This window comes from Dryobates pubescens, chromosome 16 (assembly GCF_014839835.1).
Source record: "Dryobates pubescens isolate bDryPub1 chromosome 16, bDryPub1.pri, whole genome shotgun sequence".
NCBI classification, from domain to species: Eukaryota; Metazoa; Chordata; class Aves; order Piciformes; family Picidae; genus Dryobates; species Dryobates pubescens.
In genome coordinates this window covers 390,347-410,909 of record NC_071627.1, presented here as the reverse complement: position 1 = coordinate 410,909, position 20,563 = coordinate 390,347, and the positions used below count along the sequence as shown (strand labels likewise).

Genomic DNA, 20,563 nt, shown 5'->3' with positions numbered 1-20,563 from the left:
GTTCTGCAGATCATCCCTTCTGCAAAACAGACTGCACCAAGTCAAATGCTTACCATTCCTTTGTGTTGCATAAGCTACTGTAGGTGCACCAAGTGCAAATCAAAGCATGTGAACAAATGTGATATTCAGTTGAGTTGTTTCAGTTGCTTGCTTTGAAATTAGGTGTGTGGATTTCACCTCAACCTTCAGGTTGAAAGAGAACGCAAATGTGTTCTAACTCAGCCAGGGGGAGGGAGAGGGGAGTGGGGTGGGAAAAGGCAGGGGGGTACATAACCAGAGCTATTAAGAGTTGAGAGAAGACATGAGCCATCACACCTTCATGCAACTAATCCAGGGCCGCCCCTTTAGAGCAAATTTGACAAATCTACAGACATAAAAAGGTGGTTGTGAGCTGTCAGTCCTCAGATTCCCAAGGTGCTCTTAAGGACCAGGCACTAAGGGCAGCTCCCAGAAAGCAACTGTTCTTTCCTCACAAAAATGCACACACTTAAACAAGGCAGCTTTTTAGGAGAGGTTTATTTTTCTTCTCCACAGAGCTTAAGGGGGTGTTTATACCATACTCTTCCCTTTTAATCACCAATATGGATGCAAGACAATTAGATATCTCTTATTTTTCAGGGTGTTTTTGTACACAAAATATTAAAAGCCAAAAGAAACCTGAAAATTCTTTGTGTGTTCCTGAAACAAACGTTTTCTCAATTAATCTGAAAGTTTGGCTATTCTAATCCTGCACTTAACACCTGTAGAGTAAATTGAAGGCACTGGAATAACAAGATTTCTCTGCCACAAAACAATTTCCTTGAAAAGCTTCCATGGTATGAACAGGCTTTGCTGTTTTATATTCAAGGACCAGGCCTTCTCCCCTTTCAGTTTTAATTAGTTTGGTATTGACAGCTTTCCCGGTGTTGCTGAAATTAGTACTTAGTCTTACAGTAGCTTCAGATGGAAGGTTAGGAACTAAAGCTTTCAGATCTATTGTTGATTCCTGTCCAAAATTGAGAACCATCATAAAGACTTTCTCTAGCCCATCTAGTTCCCTCACGTACACAAAAATGTTGCTGTCATTCCAGATGTAGCACATCCACCCGCGATGTATAGGAAGCTCCTCGCTGCGAAGCAGGGTGAGCTGTCTGTACAAATTCAGGGTTGAGTTGGACCAGGTCATCTGGATCTGCAACAGTCAGCATCAACAGGTTCATTGCTTTGCTTTGGATGTAGAAAACAGTATTTCCTACCCCCACAGTCTGCTGAGAACACCTCTCTCATAACTCCATTTTGACAATTCTCTCTTCATATTTGCCTGTAAATGCTACTGGGGCAGGGCAGATCTCTTTTTCTCCTGCACTTCCTTGACATTTGTGGAGTGGCAGAGACAGTGGGTACCAGGCACTAAAAGAATTTCCACAACACTGGCATATTTTTCTTCTCCCATAGAGTCGTTACAATGCTACTTACTCAGGAGAAAGCCACAGCCATGCAAATCTTGGTGGTATTGACCTTTCCTCACCGAGTCTAAGTTACTGAAGTCACAGGGTTTATTTAATCTTTTCCCATCTTAGATTTATTGTTTCTGTCTTCAATTCTGGTCAGCACCATAGACTAGCAGAATCTGTTTGATTCACTGCTCTACTTACGGTAGCGATGGTCTGTGTTAAGTTCTTACTACATAGCCAGTGCTTTCTACAGTAATGTAAATGGGTTTTTAACAAAAAAGTCTAGATTTCAATTTAAAATTATTAAAAAGATGTTAAAAAGCCAAATTGCTACATCTACATCAAAACTGCAGTTGCTCTATTGAAATGAATTCAGGTTAGGTAGGCCCCTTTCTGACAAGAGTGTTCTTACTGCAAATTTCCACTAAGTAAAAGAAGCCAGGGCAAAATACAATAAAATAAATAAAATATTTTTAGACAACTAGTTTGTCACACACCTAGATACCTACTTCAACATTTACACTTTGGTAGTCAGAGTTAACAGGTAACCAGCTACTGTTGCCATCAGTAAAACCAGCATTAGCTTTGCCATCCCACTGCATGGGGGATTTCTCTGGAAAGGTTGCCTAGAAAACAAAGGTATTGATTATTATATTGAGAAGTTATCCCTTGACAAGTACATCTTCACTTCTTCCAAACAATCAGCAATCAGTATTGCTTTCTTTAAGTTAAAACTTAGTAAAAGGGTGTAATCCCTCTCTAAGGCAAAAATAGGAATCAAGACAGTTCCTGAAATGAAGAACAGATGGTCTTACCTGTGGGGGGTCATCCTCCTATCCCTGGTAAGAAGGAATAGGACAAGAGGAAATTACAGGACATTAGGGGTCGGAAGGGACCTTGAAAGACCATCTAGTCCAATGCCCCTACTAGAGCAGGACCACCTAGAAAGGTCACACATGATGGCATCCAGGTGGGTTTTGAATGTCTCCAGAGGAGACTTCACAACCAGTAGGGGCAGCCTGTTCCCGTATTATTAATGTCACCCTTGCAGTGAAGAAGTTTTTCCTCTTGTGCTCCAGCTTGCACCCGTTGCCTCTTGTCGCTGAGCAGAGCCTGGCTCCATCCTCCTGACACTTGCCCTTCACATATGTATAAATCTTAATGAGGTCATCCCTCCAACTCCTGCAAGCTAAAACAGACCCAGCTCCCTCAAGCCTTTCCTCATAAGGGAGGTAGCCTCAGGTTTCACCGGTGGGGGGGTCGATTGGACATTGGGAGAAATTCCTTCACTGAAAGGGTTGTCAAGCATTGGAACAGGCTGTGCAGGGAAGTGGGCAAGTCACCATCCCTGTGGAGATGTTTTAAAGACATGGACATGGCACTTAGGGACATGGGTTAGTGGTGGACTTGGGTAGTATTAGCTTAATAGTTGGACTTGATCTTAAAGACCTTTTCCAACCTTAACCAGTCTGTGACTCTCTGTATACAGAGCACTGGGTAAATGTGTCATTGCTTCTACCAGAGTTGTCTTCTCTTTGCAACATATGGTTGGATGAAAGTTTACTAATGACAACTAGAATATTTTGATAAACACCTAGACATGCAGTGAGCAAAGATGAGAGCCCTAAAAAGAGAGACAGTTAAAATAATGATAAACAACTAATAAAAGCATTTATTCAGTGTCTGTTCTTTCGTAACCATCACACTTTTTACCTTAGAACTCTTCAAGCTTACATTTGCAAAAGGTACAGTTTGGACAAGGCTATTTGTGTTAGAAAAAGGAAATTATTTCCAAGTGTGAAAACTTTATTGAAAACCAGCATTTAGCTGATTAAAAACTGTCAATGTAAGAAGTCTGAAATTCTCATTTTGAAGAATTCAGGAAAATTATGAAAAAGCTTCCTTATTGTTACTGAAGAGCTGCCAAAAGATCTGACACTTAAATTTAATTATGTAAGAGGGCATAAAATATTTTGCACATACTTGAGTGTTTGCTTTCCATGAAAACTGTTTTTTTTTTTAATAAAGGGCACTTTTCAAAACAACCTGTCAGAACAGCAGCTCAACAAAAGAAATTGTCACTCTGCAGTGTGACATTATAAGTAATGGCTTTCTCCTTTTAGCATCTTCTGAAATGGGGGAAGGAATAGTTCTGAGTGTTCAACTGGTAACACTCCCTTTCATCTTTACCTCTTTTAGCTTCTCCTGAAGTGTTTCAAATGCTTGGGGCTACAACCCATAACCTCAGCAAATACTCTCTGTCTTTCTAAGACGCCTGTTAATCAGGGAATCCTCCTCTTCAGATTGAGTGAAAAGTGTTTCTGTACTGTTACAAAGCCATATGCCACAGGGTAGCCACTAGAAGACAGTAAACCCTGAGGAGTCAAGGGCAAGCCATTTTTCTGAAGAATAAGAATAGGGGTCTATCAGCTGTAATCACCAGCAGGAAGAAAATGCAGGAGATACTTTGACCCAGGCTTGCTTTTTAAATCTGAGAATTGCTTCCTCATGTCTGAATCAGATAAACCCAGTGATAATCCTGTGCCTCAAGTACCTCTTTTGATACCAAGCTAGCCAGTACTGTTAGTAACATCATCAGAGGCTATCTCGTTTCCTAAGAGGCTTTCCACAGTGAAACTAACCTGCCATAGGACCATGTTCTCATGATGCTCAAATATGGTCATGAGAGACAGAGCTAAACTGTTCCCCTCTTCGGCATGACCTTTTCCAGTCATGCTCATGCATCTTGGACAATGAGACACCACAGATACCATGATCATGGAAGAGACAAGAAATTTCATGGGCTAAATGTGACAGCTTTTAAGTTAGGCAGGTCAGTAGGCTGTGAAAGGCACAGACTGTTGTTGTAAGCCCTTGACCCCTCACTTAGGAAAATTTTGGTAGTCTGAGAAACATACTGTCATGAAGCGAGGTAGGCATCTGGCTCCTAGGCTCAGGTATCTAAACCCTTTATAGATAGGGGTCTAAAAGACAAAGCATAAAACCCTGCATGACAGAAGCCTCTTCGGCTTGCCACCAGGCAGTACCACTAAGCTGGTGCTGGTGCTGGTGCTGGTGCATGCATCCACCCTTTCTGGAAATCCCTTCATGAGAGCTTGGGCACCTTGTAGAGGACTCAGGTGCCTTTGCATAGTCAGAGCAAAACAGTCTGTAGGAGGTGGTGACTGTAGCTACAGTCTCTCATGAACTCTGATTTCCTTTAAAGAACAGTGAGGAAATAATTGACTTTGTTATATAGTGGTTAGGGTACTTCTATAAAAGGGAGGCGGTGACTTGGTTCCTGTTGCCTTGGATGACACCTCTTCTAACCACTAGGCCAGGCTTGGTGGCTGAAGTGAAGCAAAACCACTGCACACCATGCAAGAACTGATCTGGCAGAGAACAGAAATTGGGGACCATGACTGCAGTCAAGCAGTTCAGGCATGCACAAAGCCCTTAGTTCTGCTCTCTGGCCTAGCTGTTTGCATGTGCTGTCCAATGTTTTTGACATGGGAAACACAGAAAACCATGTGAGCAGTGAGAAAGGCTGGGTTTAGTTAACAAAACAAAACTTGCAATTTTGAAAGTTCCCTTACTCAGAGCTAGAGAATGGGATCAGAGTTCATACACTCTTCACTTACATTTTCTGATGCAATGTTCTCCATGCCTATTTCTTCACCATAGTAAGTTACAGGAGTACCAGGGAGGGTTAAAAGCAGCGTGTTCATAACATTGACATACTTCTTCCCAATCCGAGATGAAATCCGAGTGGCATTAGGGCTTCCAACCTGAAAACATCATCCCTTGTCAAACATACTATCAAATTCCTTGCCTATGTGAAATTGATTAACTCATCTAACAAGGTAGTAGGTTCTTTTTCTTTCCCCTTCAGGCCCACAAGAGCAATTGCCTTTATCTTGATGTCAGTACAAAATTCTGCCCCAAATAATTTAGCACACACAGAAGCCCTGCCAGCAGCTCATGAGATAGAACTGAAGGGAGATGACAAAATAACAGGTCTCCATGATTACAGTTCCTTCAGATGTCTGCCATTTTCTCTGCTATGTGAAGGTGGTGCTTGTTTTGAAAAGAACTCTTGCACATCCCAGATGTGCTTCCTAGCAAAGGCCAGCAAAGTTCTAAGTTGACTGCCCTCAGCTGCATGTCCTGTGCTCTGGGCCCTGGAGGTGGCTCTAGAATCCATCACACTGAGTCAGTTTACAGGCAAAGAATTGTACCAATCCCATCCTCACCTGTGGTTCAAGCCAATGTCCCATACTACCCTGGAGACACTGAGGGAGAGGCATGAACAGAAATTCCCTTCTGTCACCCTTGCACAGGGAGCATACCTGTTACCAAGGGCAGAACCACCACCCGTCTGGCCAATGCTAATGACTGCAACTACAGCAGCTGAGAGCTTCACACGGAGATCTACTCAGCCATGGGGTCGGGTGGCTGGTGCTTGAAACCTTCAGCAAGGAAGGACTGTAAGGGGAACTATCACCTATAGGAACAAGCCCTTCCTATAGGAGTTCGTCTCTTACCAGCCAGTTTGGCCATTTTCCTGCAGGCATGTTTTTCATCCACAAGTTCACAGCTTGAAAAATACTGTTGCCTGATAGATTTTTCATATTAATTAAGTTGAAATTTAAGGGGAAATCTGCTTCTTGGATAAAAGGTGTTCCATAATACATCATTGATGCTTCAATATCTTCTTTTTCATCAGCATCGGAAACCATGAATCTACAAAGAAGTACAAAAGTACCTTTTTTGGCTCATTCTTGGTTTGCACTGAGCAGAAGGGAGCTAGAAATGGTGTTGGGCACATAGAAAACAGCACAGCATAATGAATTATGTTCCCTTCCCTCCTCCTCATCAAAAAAGATTAACATGGAGAAACAGTATTTTGTAAAGTAGACAAGGAGGAATACGTCTTGAAAATGTCTGGAGGAAAACCTAATGAGTAAACAAAAGGCTGTGAGTATCTGACTGGATTCTTATCTTTCTGAGTGCATATCCACACATTTCGTTCCAGCCATTTCCATGCTCTTCACAGAAAAGGACATGGGGGTCCCTCAAGTTGAAGATAAACCAACAGTGTGCCCTTGGAGCAAAGGTGACCAATAGTATCCTGGGTTGCATTAAGAGGAGTGTTGCCAGCTGCTCAGTGGAGGTGATCCTTCCTTCCCCTCAGCACTGGTGAGGCCACACCTGGAGTTTGTTGTCCAGTTTTAGGTTCAGTGCAAGAAAGGCCTGGACATAGTGGAGAGGGTCCAGAAAATCACCGCTAAGGCCATTAAGGGACTAGGGCATCCCTCCACAATGAGGAGCAGCTGAGAGAGCCGTGACTTCAGCCTGGAGAAGTCTCATCAATGTATATAAATACATGAAGGGAACAGGCCATGACAATGGAGCCATGTTCTCTTCAGTGATGTGCAATGCCAGATGTCAGTGGCAACTGGCACAAGCTTCCCAAGAAAGCTTCAGAGTCTCCATTCAGATGTTCAAGAGCCATCTGGACAAAGTCTTAAGACAACTTGCTCCAGGCACCCCTGCCAAGCAGGGTGGTTGGAGCAGATGACTTCCTGACTCAACCACTCTGTTTTAACAGTTTCTGCAATCTCTGACTATGTCTGCCATGAACTGCATTAATAATACTATATAACAAATCAGCCACAGGGCTGATTAGTTACAGCATCTCTGTGATTCAAATGGTTCCCCTTTCTGCTTGCTTTGGTACAGTCCACGGATACAGCACAGCTACCAAGGCCAATTCATTTCCTTCCCCTCACCCACTGGGGAAGAGGCAGTATAGCCTCTGCCCTGCTGCCTGCATTTGAGGAAGACTTTTTATGGCATGTTGTGTTATTGACAGAATTCATTGCTAGCAAGAGGGTGTCAAATATTAGAGAAGAATTCACTAGCTGTAATAATGATTACCTGTATCGGCCAGGTTCAGTGCTGAACTGATTCATGGTTTGACGGAAGCTACGGATGATATCATGCATTCCAACTTGCCTGGTAGTGTAGTCATGGTAGAGCTGAGAATAGTCTGTGATACTCTCCTTAAATTAGAAGGCGATATTTCCCATTAGTTAATCAATATTTTAGATTTCAGAACTCTCCAAATTATTCTCATCCTTTCCTGCAACATTTGCACCAGTAGAGATAAATTTTAGATGACATTTGTTTAGCATACCAACACTGACCACACAGGTCTGAACTTGGGGAACTTCAAAGGCATGCTAGAGGGATGATTATTTTGGATTCTGTCCTTCAAGAGGAAAAGGTCACTAGCCACTCAAGCCCAGCTGGAGCAGGAAGCACAGGAGGTGCTGTGGCCGCAGAAACCAGGCTGGAAAGATGGACACAGTTGTTTTGGTAACTTGTAAGACAGTGATGCTTGTGGGGCTCAACAGTTTTATGCAGTGTTCAACTCCGAGCTACCTCTCACCCTGACATACTGCCAGTATGTGAGGTTTTTTTGTTTTGCTCTGATTCCTAGCAGGAATTTAGAATACCTGCTAGTGACTGCTCTGGAATCCCAAGCAGGTAAGAACTGAGCTCCCCAAAGTCAACCCATCAACTATTACAAGCACAGGACTGGTATTTCTAGAATACAAATTGAAAAGCAAATTATTTTAAGCAGAACATTCAAAGCAATAGTGTCACAACAGAAATAGGAAGTGTATATAGACAAGAATACAGGAATATTCACTTAAATATAGGGAAAAACTTCTTTACTTTGAGGGTGGCAGACCCCAGGAAGGTTTTGGAGTCTTCCTTCTCTGGAGACATTCCAAATCCACCTGGACACATTCCTGTGTGGCCTGATCTAGGCAGACCTGCTTTAGCAGGGGTGTTGGACTAGGTGATCTCTGGAGGTCCCTTCCAACCCCCACTCTGTGATTCTCTCCTTCTCCTCCCACCTACAGAGCTCCTGTGTGCAGGTATATCCCAGTGACCTACAGCCTCACCCCAGGACCGTCTTGTATGTTCCTTGTCTGCACAGTGTCCAGGAGCCACCTGCTTTCCAAAGACAGGTTGATCTAGCCCTCCTAAAGCCACAATTAAGACTTGAAAGAGTAAAAAGAGACAGTCTCTTGGCCCAGCAGGACATACGGGGGGAAAGGGCTAAGAGAACATATACATTACAGGATTCAGGGACTTGTTCACTTGAGGCTCATCGCGGAGATGAGTTGCTTCTAAAAGAAATTTCACCGCGCCGAAGCTAAATCCATCAATTCCTTTGCCAAGCCAAAATTTGATAATATCCTAGACAAAAGTAAAATCTGGTAAGTCCAAGTGAGTCCACCCCATTCACAACAGCATGTGCTTGAAAAGAAAACTGAATCTGTTAGGAAATACTAGTAGGTAACAACTTGTTAAAATTGTACTTCACATTTTACTGGAGATTAAAGTGAATCATGTCAGTCTCCTGTCACACTAAGACCCAAATACAGCTTGTATTATTGTTTCTCCCTAATTCATGATACCAAAGCCAAGACTCACCTCACCGAAGGCCCTTAACCCAACAGAACAATTGGGCTGGTGGTAGGAGCTGTTGTTGGTGAATACCTACCATGGCTGCGCACAATTAGAACATATTGGTTCAAATGTTATTCTGCACAGACCGTGTGCCATTGATTTTCCTTTCATACAATAAAACTTTTAAAGCATTTGTTCTCTCTTGACTGATGTTTATGGTTTTGTGTTTTTCAGGCTTATTTGTTGATTTGCAGGAACACGAAAAATTATCATTCAAGGTAACTGCTACCAATTCGTAATTTCATTATGAAATTCAGAGGTTAGTGAGTTCAATACAATTTCATCCTCCTTCAGCAGCTGTCATATTACTACAGTTTTAATTGCTCTAGTTTCACAAAGAACCCTGAAGCTCAGTCCCTTTTGAGTGGTTTCTGCAGACATTCAGATCAGGCACTTTTCTTCATCTGAGAACAAAGACTTTTTTTTCCAGACAGCTATTGAATTGTGTTTTAAGTACATGAAGTAAGAACACAGATGGAAGACAGATCGAAACTCACTATCTTCCCCTTATCCACAAGTCCAGGCATCTCTTCTAATTCCAATCAGTATTAACTTGCTTTCTTGAAAACCAAACATCTCTTTGCCCAAACAGAATGCCATCCTCACATCTGACTTGCTAATTAACAGCTCCTTGAATCAACAGAGATAAAAACCTCTCCACTTGAGTCATTCAGCTCTGCTTCAGGACAGGCTTCGGTGCAAGAGCTGCTTTACTTTCCACACTAGCACCAATGTCAAGGCAAGCAACAGCAATCCTAGGACATAGAAGAAGAAGTACCTATGCCACTGTACAAGATTCTGCCCAGGCATCTTCTCTGTTCAGTTTAATTTGAGAAAGATTTCAGGCCAGAAGCACTGTAAGGAGTAGATTAATAGCTAAAGAAAGGGATGGGGAGTCTCTCACTGGGAAAGAGTGGAAAAGACCAGCTCGTAACAAAAGCTGAAGGGGTATGTTGACAGCACTGAAAACCAAATGAGCATAAATAAGGATGGGAGAAGCTACTTCAGCTGAAGGACAGCTTTGGCTCAGCTAAGTATGAACAGTCTGCAAATAAGGTTAGGCTGAAAAGTAGGGGGTTCACCAAACAAGAAAGCAATTTTAAGAAAGCCTTTAGTAGGAAAAGAAAGAGAAAGAGAGCTCCTTTTAAAGTGTAATAGACTGTTGTGCCAAAACCCCATCAAGATCTTGTGACAGTAGGGGACTTAAGCCAGCAAAAAAGCAATAGTCTACCTTCTTAAAATCCAGAGAACTGCACCACCCCCCACTGCCAGTACTTCCACTTTTTTCATTTGGAGGGTTATTGTGGGTTTGGGTTGTTTGGTTTGGTTTGGTTGGCTGGCTTGGGAGTTTTTGGTTTTGGTTTTGGTTTTGGTTTTGGGCGGGGTTTTTCTGTTGGTTTCTTTGGGACACTTTTTAGTTGCAATTGTTTACATGTACTGCAATACTTGAATTAGTTACAACTACATTGTAGACTGTATAGCACAAATTATCAGAGAAATAAAGTGAAGAAAGAGCTGTTCTGCTGGTGGTGCTGCAGCAGAGGATTACATACTTACATGGATTTCTTGCTGAACAGCAAAGCTGCGAAAATTTAAGTCTGGCTGTTCTTTTCCAAACTGATGAAAATAACATTGCTTCCTCACATCATCAAACTGCCAGCTGGAGTTCCCAAAGAGGCTCACCTGCTCATACAAGGGAGGGAGAAAAATCATTTAGTGCAACGAACACTTTAAGATGTGGTGTACTACAAACACACAATAAAGCACAGAATGCCTGATCAGTGAACTAGATTTACAGTACATTTTAGTACTTGTTTTACACTTGCTCCTCCTGCTAGTTGCTCTTTTTCTAGTCATGCTTCGCCATATGGTTTGGTTTTGTTTGGTTGGTGGTGGTTAGTTTTTTTGTTTGCTTGGTTTTCAGTAGACTTTCCCGGGATATTATTCAGCACAGAGGGGCAAACATGAGTGTGAACACTTCTTTTGGATTTGTTTTTCCTAAAACTTATTGAAAATAGCTTTAGTTAACTTACAGCTTTCTGCAATATGGTATAATCCCTTTGAAGTGCCAACAACAGTCAGCGTGTTCAACTGTTAACTTTATTCTAGGCATATATCACCAGTGGCGTCCCCCAGGGATCAGTGCTGGGCCCCATCCTCTTTAATATCTTCATTGACGATCTGGACAAGGGGATTGAGGCAGTCATCAGCAAATTTGCAGTGACACCAAGTTGGGAGCAGATGTTGATCTATTAGAGGGCAGAAGGGCTCTGCAGAGGGACCTTGCCAGGCTGGACAGATGTGCAGAGTCCAACAAGATGACATTTAACAAATCCAAGTGCCAGGTGCTGCACTTTGGCCACAACAACCCCATGCAGAGCTACAGGCTGGGGTCAGAGTGGCTGGAGAGCTGCCAAACAGAAAGGGACCTGAGGGTGCTGACTGACAGCTGCCTAAACATGAGCCAGCAGTGTGCCCAGGTGGCCAAGAAGGCCAATGGCATCCTGGCCTACATCAAGAATAGTGTGGCCAGCAGGAGCAGGGAAGTCATTTTGCCCCTGTACTCTGCATTGGTTAGGCCACACCTTGTACAGTGTCCAGTTCTGGGCCCCTCAGTTTAAGAAGGACATCGAGACACTTGAACGTGTCCAGAGAAGGGCAACAAGGCTGGGGAGAGGCCTTGAGCACAGCCCTATGAGGAGAGGCTGCGGGAGCTGGGGTTGTTTAGCCTGGAGAAGAGGAGGCTCAGGGGAGACCTTATTGCTCTCTACAACTACCTGAAGGGTGGTTGTTGCCAGGAAGGGGTTGGTCTCTTCTCTCAAGCAACCAGCACCAGAACAAGAGGACACAGTCTCAAGCTGCGCCAGGGGAAGTTTAGGCTCGAGGTGAGAAGAAAGTTCTTCACTGAGCGAGTCGTTCGCCATTTGAATGTGCTGCCTAGGGAGGTGGTGGAGTCACCGTCCCCTGGAGGTGCTCAAGAAAGGATTGGACGTGGCATTTCGTGCCATGGTCTAGTCATGAGGTCTGTGGTGACAGGTTGGCCTTGATGATCTTTGAGGTCTCTTCCAACCTTGGTGATACTGTGATACTGTGAAAATATTCCAAAAGCTAAGACAGCTCCTGACTGTAAGTTTAAAGAGAAATTACACTAACTCTTCCACCTTGAGTTCTTAGAATACACGTTTCTAAGCATGTACTCCTCAGTTCAAAAATTCAAATAAATAAAGCTGAAATAGGCAACATACTTCCTGGTCTGACCACCTTCCAGAAAAAAGCCAAGAACCTACTGGGTTTTTAACCCTCTCCACCAGGTATGATTTCAAAAGTGCTGAGATGGAGCCTCTAAAGCGGAGTACCCAGACACAGATGAAGGCACATGTGAACTGCTTGGGCACAGCTACCCCTTTTTGTGTTTGTTTAAGGAGTGAAGATTTAACAGCGATGTAAAGAAACAAAAGCCATTAAAAAACAAGAAATTCTGTTTGAAGCAGGAGCTCCTCCCCCCTGACTTGTTTAAATCTCAGTCTGCACTAAATCATTCATTAGCAGTTATTTATGACCCAATGTACACGGGGGCAATTATGTTATAACTACTTCCGGTATGTGGCAGCCTGCATCCAGTTTGGGATTTGCATGCGTCCCTTCATGTGCTCACCCAGTTGTTTGGAGGAGCAACCAAACCAGTATCCTGCATGCAGTCCTGCCAGATGTAATAGTCCGTGAATTTCCCAGTCCGATTGCGACTCAGCTGAAACCATCGGTGCTTGTCGCTTGTGTGGTTTGGTATTAAATCCATTATCACTTTTAGCCCTTAAACATCAAACCATAAAAACAACATTATATCTACCCTTTTAAGACAAAGTTCACATTTTTTTAATTAATGCATTACCAGGAGTGAATGAGAGGCAAAAGAGAGGCGAAAACCCACCATAAAAAGCCCCAGGTTACCAATACAGCTAGACCACCTGGAGTCTGCAAGCAGCTGAGACACATCTTGCTGGTGCTGTTACCCACAACCCATTGCTGAGAAGGGAAACAAAGGGGCAGAAACAAATCAGCAGAGATTTGTGTTGTCATGAACCACTTCCATTAACTCTGACTTCCACAGTTGCCTCCCACCTCCCAGGTGGGAAAGGCACTTCACTGATCTAGAATTGGTGAACACATGTTCTTCCTCAGTCTTCCTAAAGACTAGACAGTCTTATGAAATTCCAAAGGAACTGGCAAACCGTTTACCATTCAGCCCAACAGCTGTTTGGGGAGACACCTGAGCAAACATTTGTCTAAAGCATCAGTGCACCAACTGAGGATACAATTGCAGGAAGGATGCCCACGTTCACTCCCTCCCCTGTCACTGTTTTCCTGCTTTCTTCAGCAAGCAGCCCCATCGGTCACAAAATTCAATCAGAACCAACTGCATCTCAGCCTTGATCCCACAGACCAGCAATGCCCATACCACATGCACCAAGGAGCACAGGCAGTATGTCAGCCCATCACCCATGATCATCCTCAGAGGGGCCCATGCCTTGCAGAGGACAGAGCAGCCTGATGCTGCTGTAGCTCAAAACATCTTCAGCCCTGTTCCCAGCACCGCCCAGTGCCCAAGGGCAGGAAACAGCAATCAGAGCTTAGCTTGCTGTGGAGCTAATGCCTACCCTTCACTGGCACCTCCATCTGTTCCTGCTCAACACTACCACGGGGGAATTTCCAGACACACAAACTGAAATCTCAGATGATAACTTCATGCTACAAGGTACAGCTCTATAATATGAATGAACATCTTTACAAGAGTAATTTTGTCCAGAGTTGCAGCTTACCTTTGTCATGTATGGCTGCAAGCAGATCCTCAAAATCTCTCATTGACCCAAACATGGGATCAATATCATAGAAATCTTCAGCTCCATATCCAAAGTCTTTCAATGGAGACTTAAAAAAAGAAGTGATCCAGATGGTTTTTATGTTCAAATACGTAATATAGTCTAGTTTTTCCTGGATACCTGTTTAAAAGAAAAGGACATCATCCCTTTGCAAGAGAAATGTTTTAAATAAAAGAGTTTGCCGTGGGCTCTCAGTCAGAGGACACACAGGGCCCTTTCATACATAGCCACCCCCTTTGCTCCGACCTCAGGCAGCAAAGCAATCATGACATTTCTTCAGGACAGCATGAAGTCATAAAATAAAAACCATTCAAAGCCACTTTGACAAGCAGGAAATAAGGCAGGAATTAAAATCAAAATCGGATCAAACCGAATCTCTATTCCGTATTGTAAAAATATTTAACACTTACTTTTGGAAACAAGCTCCTGTATTTGCTGAAAATGCAGTAACAGCATTGCCTTCCCAATTCAAGGACCACCAATGAATCCTCAGGACCACCCACAGGGAAGCACAGTTTCAGTGCCAAGATCCCAGGTATTCCTTGCCTTATGAAAAGCCACACGGACTTTTTCCCTGTTTTCTATACAAATACCTCACTCCATTCTCTCCTAGTGTTTTTAAACCCAAATCTTTATCTTCCTGACATGTATTATAGCCAGCACTTTTTGTTTAGAAATTTATTGCCCATTATGGTGTTGAGCCTTCTTTTTCTGGAACAGTAGCTATGCTACTGATGAGCAGCGTTGCCTCTTGTATCAAGTAGTCTCAATGCATTCCTAAGAGCTCAAAAACACCTAGGCAATGAATAAAAGTAACAAATTTCTCTTCACTCTGTCAGTGTTCTTTTTCCTCACTTTTCCTTGTGGGAAGGCAGCCAAGACAAAGTGGTCAACAGCTGACCTCAGTTCTGGGTAGCTATTGTACTCTAATGGCAGTTGTGCTACTGCTTTCAGTCCCACGTCTAAACAGGCCTAGGCCTGGACTTAGCAGCTTGAACAAGCAACTCCTAGGTTTATTCATGAGAACGTGAGTTGCAATTAATGATTAGTCAGACAACTTTTCTTCCCTTCTCCATTAGGGTGGCTTTCTCTATTGGAATATATGGTCATATATTATTTGTTAGTATGCACACACATGTATTGACAGAGAGACGACTGCCACATATCCTTGCACATATCAAGAACGAAAATTCACTCACCTTTCAGATCCCCATTGCCATCCATGTTGCTGTCCTTAAAGGAACGAGGATAGATCTGATAAATAGGACTATCCTGCCACCAGTCTAGGCACTTTGGGGAGAGGACAACAATTGCAATTGTAGCACATACAAGCATGACAGCAGCAGCAATTATGAGCCAGAAGAGAATCTCCCTGGTGACTCTGTACCGGGCTTGGCTGGAGAACTTCAGCAGGACTTCCTTGGGCATCCCTGCATAAGGCTTTAGTACCGGCTCCTCTATAGCCACTGGGTCCACACCAACAATGCATGGCTTCGGTATTTCTTCTTGGCTACTGGTATTGGTCTCCTTGTCATCAAATGCTTCATTCTGAACAAATCCGTTATTCTCCACACCTCCTTTCTCACTCAGCTCCATAGGTAAGCTCTTAGCTTCCTCCTCAACCATTTTATTTCACGGGTCTTGTCCTGGAAACTGCAGCCACCACAAGAAAGCTTTGCCAACACACCTTTGTTCGTGAAATGAGCAGCAGTGCAATTAGAATCTGGGTTTATAATCAATCCTGACCAACAGGTCAAAGTGCAAAAAGAGGCAAAAAGGGCAAAGTGCTCCCACTCTTCCCCGTAACAGGCATCTTCAGCAAGAGAACAAAGCACTACAAGAAAGCGCAGTCTTCCAGGGAGGGGATCTATTACTCATGCCAGCCAAGCAGAGTTATGTTTACTATTGCTCTCTCCGGCACACCAAACTTCTCTTCCTTTTGATAGCAAGGCAAAACTTGAGGGGATTTACCAGTAAAAGCTTTTAGTAAATAGGCAGCTTTTCAGGCCGGCCATGGCTCCGCCTGCCTCAAGCAGTCTGAGCATTAACGAGCGATTTACAAGAATAAGGTGTTGACGACTGTTCTCCCGAAAGCAACAGTAGAAACTAAGAAAAGATACAAAGGCCTGATGTGCTTGGTTTCTTACAGCTTAGAAAAACAAAACCCCTCTAACTAACCCAACCCAGCCCATTCACGACTGTTAAGTATTAACCACAAGAAGGCACATACCGATCAAGCGATGCGCAGCATGGGAAACGTTGCTGCACTCAGAGCTATCTCCATCAGGACGCGACAGTTCAGCAGAGGCAACTCTGCGGCCTCAGCTCCAGCTGTCCTAAAGCCAACCAGACACCATCCACCAAGGCATCCCCTCCAGCCAGTGCCCTCTGCCCAGGCATACCAAAGAAAAGATAAAGCAACACACACTTGTCAAGCAGCTGCCCTATCACATGTAAAAGCAAATACCTGCCCACAGCCACAGAATCTGGAAACTCCCATGGGCAACAGAAGCAGAGAAAAGGTTTGGGTTGGCCTCAAAAAAGGTATTTATTATGTTTGCAGCAAATAATGAAATAATTTTATAAACTAACCACTGGAAAAAATCCATCAGGAAATACTCAAATTATTAAATACGTATGTTATTGCTTCAGTATTTCTAGGAAGAGATCTTTTCCTTTGACAGATTTAATAAGTTTCTTCCTTGCAGCAGCACATAGCAGCACCCTCAGCCTTTACAGTCAGGTAGCTGTCAGAGTGTACGAGATAGTAGCAGTAGTTTCAGTGCTTGTAATTCATTATTGCCAGGAAACTCAGAAAGGGGAAATTATGTGAGACAGTCCCCCAACTAATGGCTCTACAGCCTTAGTATCATGATAGCAGTAAGCTGTATAAGTTTCCAGGCAGAGACAATACTGGTTGTAAGCTTGTGTTCAGTGCAATGCCAACAGCTCCCCCTCCACATGTCAAAGACATCATTTCAGTGATTTAATTTACGGTTAAAAGAAAAACGTGCAAACACAGGACATTTAGATTGTATCACATACACCTTGAGACCTTAGTGCGCCCCCCACCTTGCTTTTTTTCCCAAAACTCAGAAGTTTAAACACACCCACAGCTTCCTGCACTACCCAAAAGCTCCTTCAAGCATCCCAGCACAGCAGAAAGCAAAGCAAGTCACAGGCGAGAGCAAGAAAGCAACCAAAACATGACTGCCTGTCACAGACACATGGGTCAGCTGAGCCCATAGGACTCTGGACAGAGAGACAGAGCTCAGTACCAGGGCTGGGAATGTCTGGGAACAGGTTCTCAGTGCTCAGTTGTGTGTTGTTTGGCTTTGTCTGTTTGGAGTTTGGGTTTTTTTGGTTGTTTCTTTTTGCTTTTGCCTATACCATGAACATGTTTCTAAGTTGTGGAGCTGGTAGAATACAGAATCACAGTTCAGAATACAAATACATATTCTATGCCCTTTCATTGCCCCTCAACCCATGTGTCTGATTCTCCAAAACCCCATCACTCACCACAGGAGCAGAGCCAAGTCTCTCAGATCGTGACCCTGTGCCAAACCAACACCAAGCCAGCTTGGATCCTGCTGCAATAATTGGGGGGGGGAGGGGGGTGGGGGTGTGAAGAGAGAGAGAAGCCAGTTGTGGGTAAAAAAAAGTTGAAGGACAGTCACTGGAAAAAAGTCAACCAGGAGTAATGCTAACAAACAGATTGCAGTTTAGCTATCCAAGTAGCTATGTTGTTTTGTTTGCTTATTAGGTTTAGTGTTTATTTTTCACAGAATCACCAAGGTTGGAAGAGACCTCAAAGATCATGAAGTCCAACCTGTCACCACAGACCTCATGACTAAACCATGGCCCCAGTCATAGCATCACATTCCACAAGGCCAGCCACCACCCTGCTCATTCCAAGTCTTTCATACCGGACAAATAGGAATTGGGAATTACCTCCCTGCATTTGTAGAAAATACAAATATTTATTCATGCTAGAAGACCACTGCATGACACAACAGCCAAGTGTCAACAGTGACACCTTAATCAGATTTTAGTGCTTCTTTTTGCTTTCTCCATTTCTCTCTGTAACAGCACACCTGACACATGAGCCCACAGAGCCAATGGCAGCTGTGTTGCCAGTTTTCTTGACACCACATCATGGCTGCACTGTGCAGATCTTGCAAGTTACAGCCAGCATCTCTTCTAAAGAATGCAGCACAAGTTGGGAGGATCTTCACATTTACCATTTTGCAGCATGGGCACAGAATCAGAGAAGGCATGTGTCAGAATATTAACATCCTGAGACATGGAACAGCAGTTCTGCAAGTCCCAGAAAGTATCTCCAGTACATCACTGTCACACAGACACATAATTTATCATAACAAATAGCTGCTCTATAGGCAATGCTACATGATCAGAACTGAAGTTGCAGGTTTGTGTCTAACTCTCCATCACTTAGTACTAACTCCATCAACTCTTATCCCTGACTGCCTGTACCAGCCTTGAATTATCCCTTGCCTCAGTGCCAGATGAAGTATTCAGGCAGCTGTGCAGTGAATCAGACTGGGAAACAGGTCTGGCTGAAACAAACAAACCATAAACATTGTATTCCTAATCCACCTGGTCCCCATGAGACCACACCAATGATTCACCTAGCCCATCACAGAGAGGAGGAGAACAGGTGGGGAAAGGGGCCACAAAGCACAATCACTTGACCAAGCAACTCTTCAGCCACAGCCTTTATCTCGCATATTTGTTTCAGTACTGTGATACATTTCTGTCTGTCCCTTATAGAAAGTCCTAACATTTTACTTCCATAAGTAGAAAACAGTAAATCTGACATCCAGAAATGCTGCTGATGTTGAAGATGGGAAGAGGGTTACTCCCAGACGTGAATGAAATCTGCAGAGAATCAGGGACCTAACTGCACTCTATCTACATAGTACATCACTACTACTCAAAACACTGTTGAAACTCTGGTCCCAGTTATTTCAACCCCTCCCTTTTCTTTGAGGCAGTAAACTTAATGGTGATAATTGTCTGCACTTCATCTAAGGATAAGAGGGAGGTTACTCTTTGTATGCATAATTCACACAACTGATAAAATGCCAATTCAGTAATTCAGCAGTCACAAATGGTCACTGCTCTCCACACACCCTTATTTGAATATCTTGCGTGAGTGGAATGGCCAATGCCTTCTCTGTAAACTCTGCTGTATGGCAATTCTATCTTCAAAAATGCCCTTCTTGTCCTAATGTAATCTCCAAGCAACATTAAAGACTTATTTATACCTTAAGTAGAACAGATTGTGTTTTAATTGCCAAGTGTCCAGCTAAAAAGAGGAGGATTCTGCTGCTGTGGTAGAGCTGGAGCTGGAGGCCATGTATAGTCAAATCCATGTGAACTAACCTCAGTCTTCTTCAGGTGGCTACAGGACACACAAAGATACAGAGACACTCTATTTTAAGATTAAAAGATAATATAAACCATCCTGGAAACTACCAAGAAGCTGGTAAACACACATTCTTCAGAGTCAGCCTGACTGTGCTTACACAGGACTTGGGGGTGCTGGTGGAGGAGAAGCTCAACATGAGCCACCAGTGTGCATTTGCAGCCCAGAAATCCAGTCCCATCCTGAGCTGCATCAAGAGAAGCATAGCCAGCAGGTTGAGGGAGGTGATTCTCCCCCTCTACTCCACCCTGGTGAGACCCCACCTGGAGTACTGTGTCCAGTTCTGGAGCCCTTATTACAGGAAGGATCTGGAGGTGCTGGAAGGTGTCCAAAGGAGGTTCATGAGGATGAGCAGAGGGCTGGAGCTGCTCTGCTATGAGGACAGACCGAGAGTGTTGCGACTATTCAGTCTGGAGAAGAGAAGGTTCCGAGAAGACCTTCTTGTGGCCTTCCAGTATCTGAAGGGGGCCTATGAGAAAGCTGGGGAGGGACTTTTTAGGATGTCAGGGAGTGATAGGACTTGGGGGGCAGGGGGGATGGCAAAAAAACAGAAATGGATAGATTCAGATTGGATGTTAGGAAAGAATTCTTCCCCATGAGGGTGGTGAGACACTGGAACAGGTTGCCTAGGGAGGTGGTAGAAGCCTCATCCCTGGAGGTTTTTAAGGTCAGGCTGGATGTGGCCATGAGCAACCTGATCTAGTGTGAGGTGTCCCTGCCCATGGCAGGGGATTGGAACTGAATGATCCTTGAGGTCCCTTCCAACCCTAACAATTCTTTGATTCTACAGCTAGAGTTCAATCACATTTAAGATCAACCCCATGCTGCTACATAAGAACTGAAGCACAAACAGGTACCAGCAGAGCACAGGTATGCTTAGGTTGGACATCTGGACCTTCAAGACTGAAAATTATTCCAGAATATCTGGAGGGCAGATACAGGCAAAGAAAATAAGTCTGGACAATCAACTACCACAGATGCTGGGGAACAAGTCCAAGAATCTAGTACTTCCTCCTGTATGTTCTTCCTCACAGAGTACAAATAAAACCACACAGGTATTTTATTAGAGACCATTTCCCACTCTGATCTTAGTTCTGAGGAATTGCTTGCCATAAAATTATTTGATAAAGGGAAACACTAAACTTCATCCGAAGAGAGGCAGATCACCAACAACTCCCACTGAGCTTTACCAGTTTCTTTTTAAAATGTATTTTCTGTAGGCAGGCATTATGCTTTCGGCCATTCTGAAATGCTTC

The 20,563-nt window shown here is 43.6% G+C and overlaps 1 protein-coding gene across 1 annotated transcript; it reads right to left on the bottom strand.

The window, feature by feature from the left end:
- Positions 1-637: 637 nt before the first annotated feature.
- Positions 638-15,547, bottom strand: SLC3A1 (solute carrier family 3 member 1). The gene is made up of 10 exons (XM_009904041.2): positions 15,058-15,547; positions 13,799-13,978; positions 12,637-12,791; positions 10,539-10,664; positions 8,589-8,708; positions 7,374-7,498; positions 5,978-6,176; positions 5,075-5,221; positions 1,943-2,059; positions 638-1,171 (listed from the first exon to the last, which is right to left on the bottom strand). Exons 1-10 carry the CDS (start codon positions 15,482-15,484, stop codon positions 734-736), a joined length of 2,034 nt encoding a protein of 677 aa, XP_009902343.2. The 5' UTR covers positions 15,485-15,547; the 3' UTR covers positions 638-733.
- Positions 15,548-20,563: the final 5,016 nt, after the last annotated feature.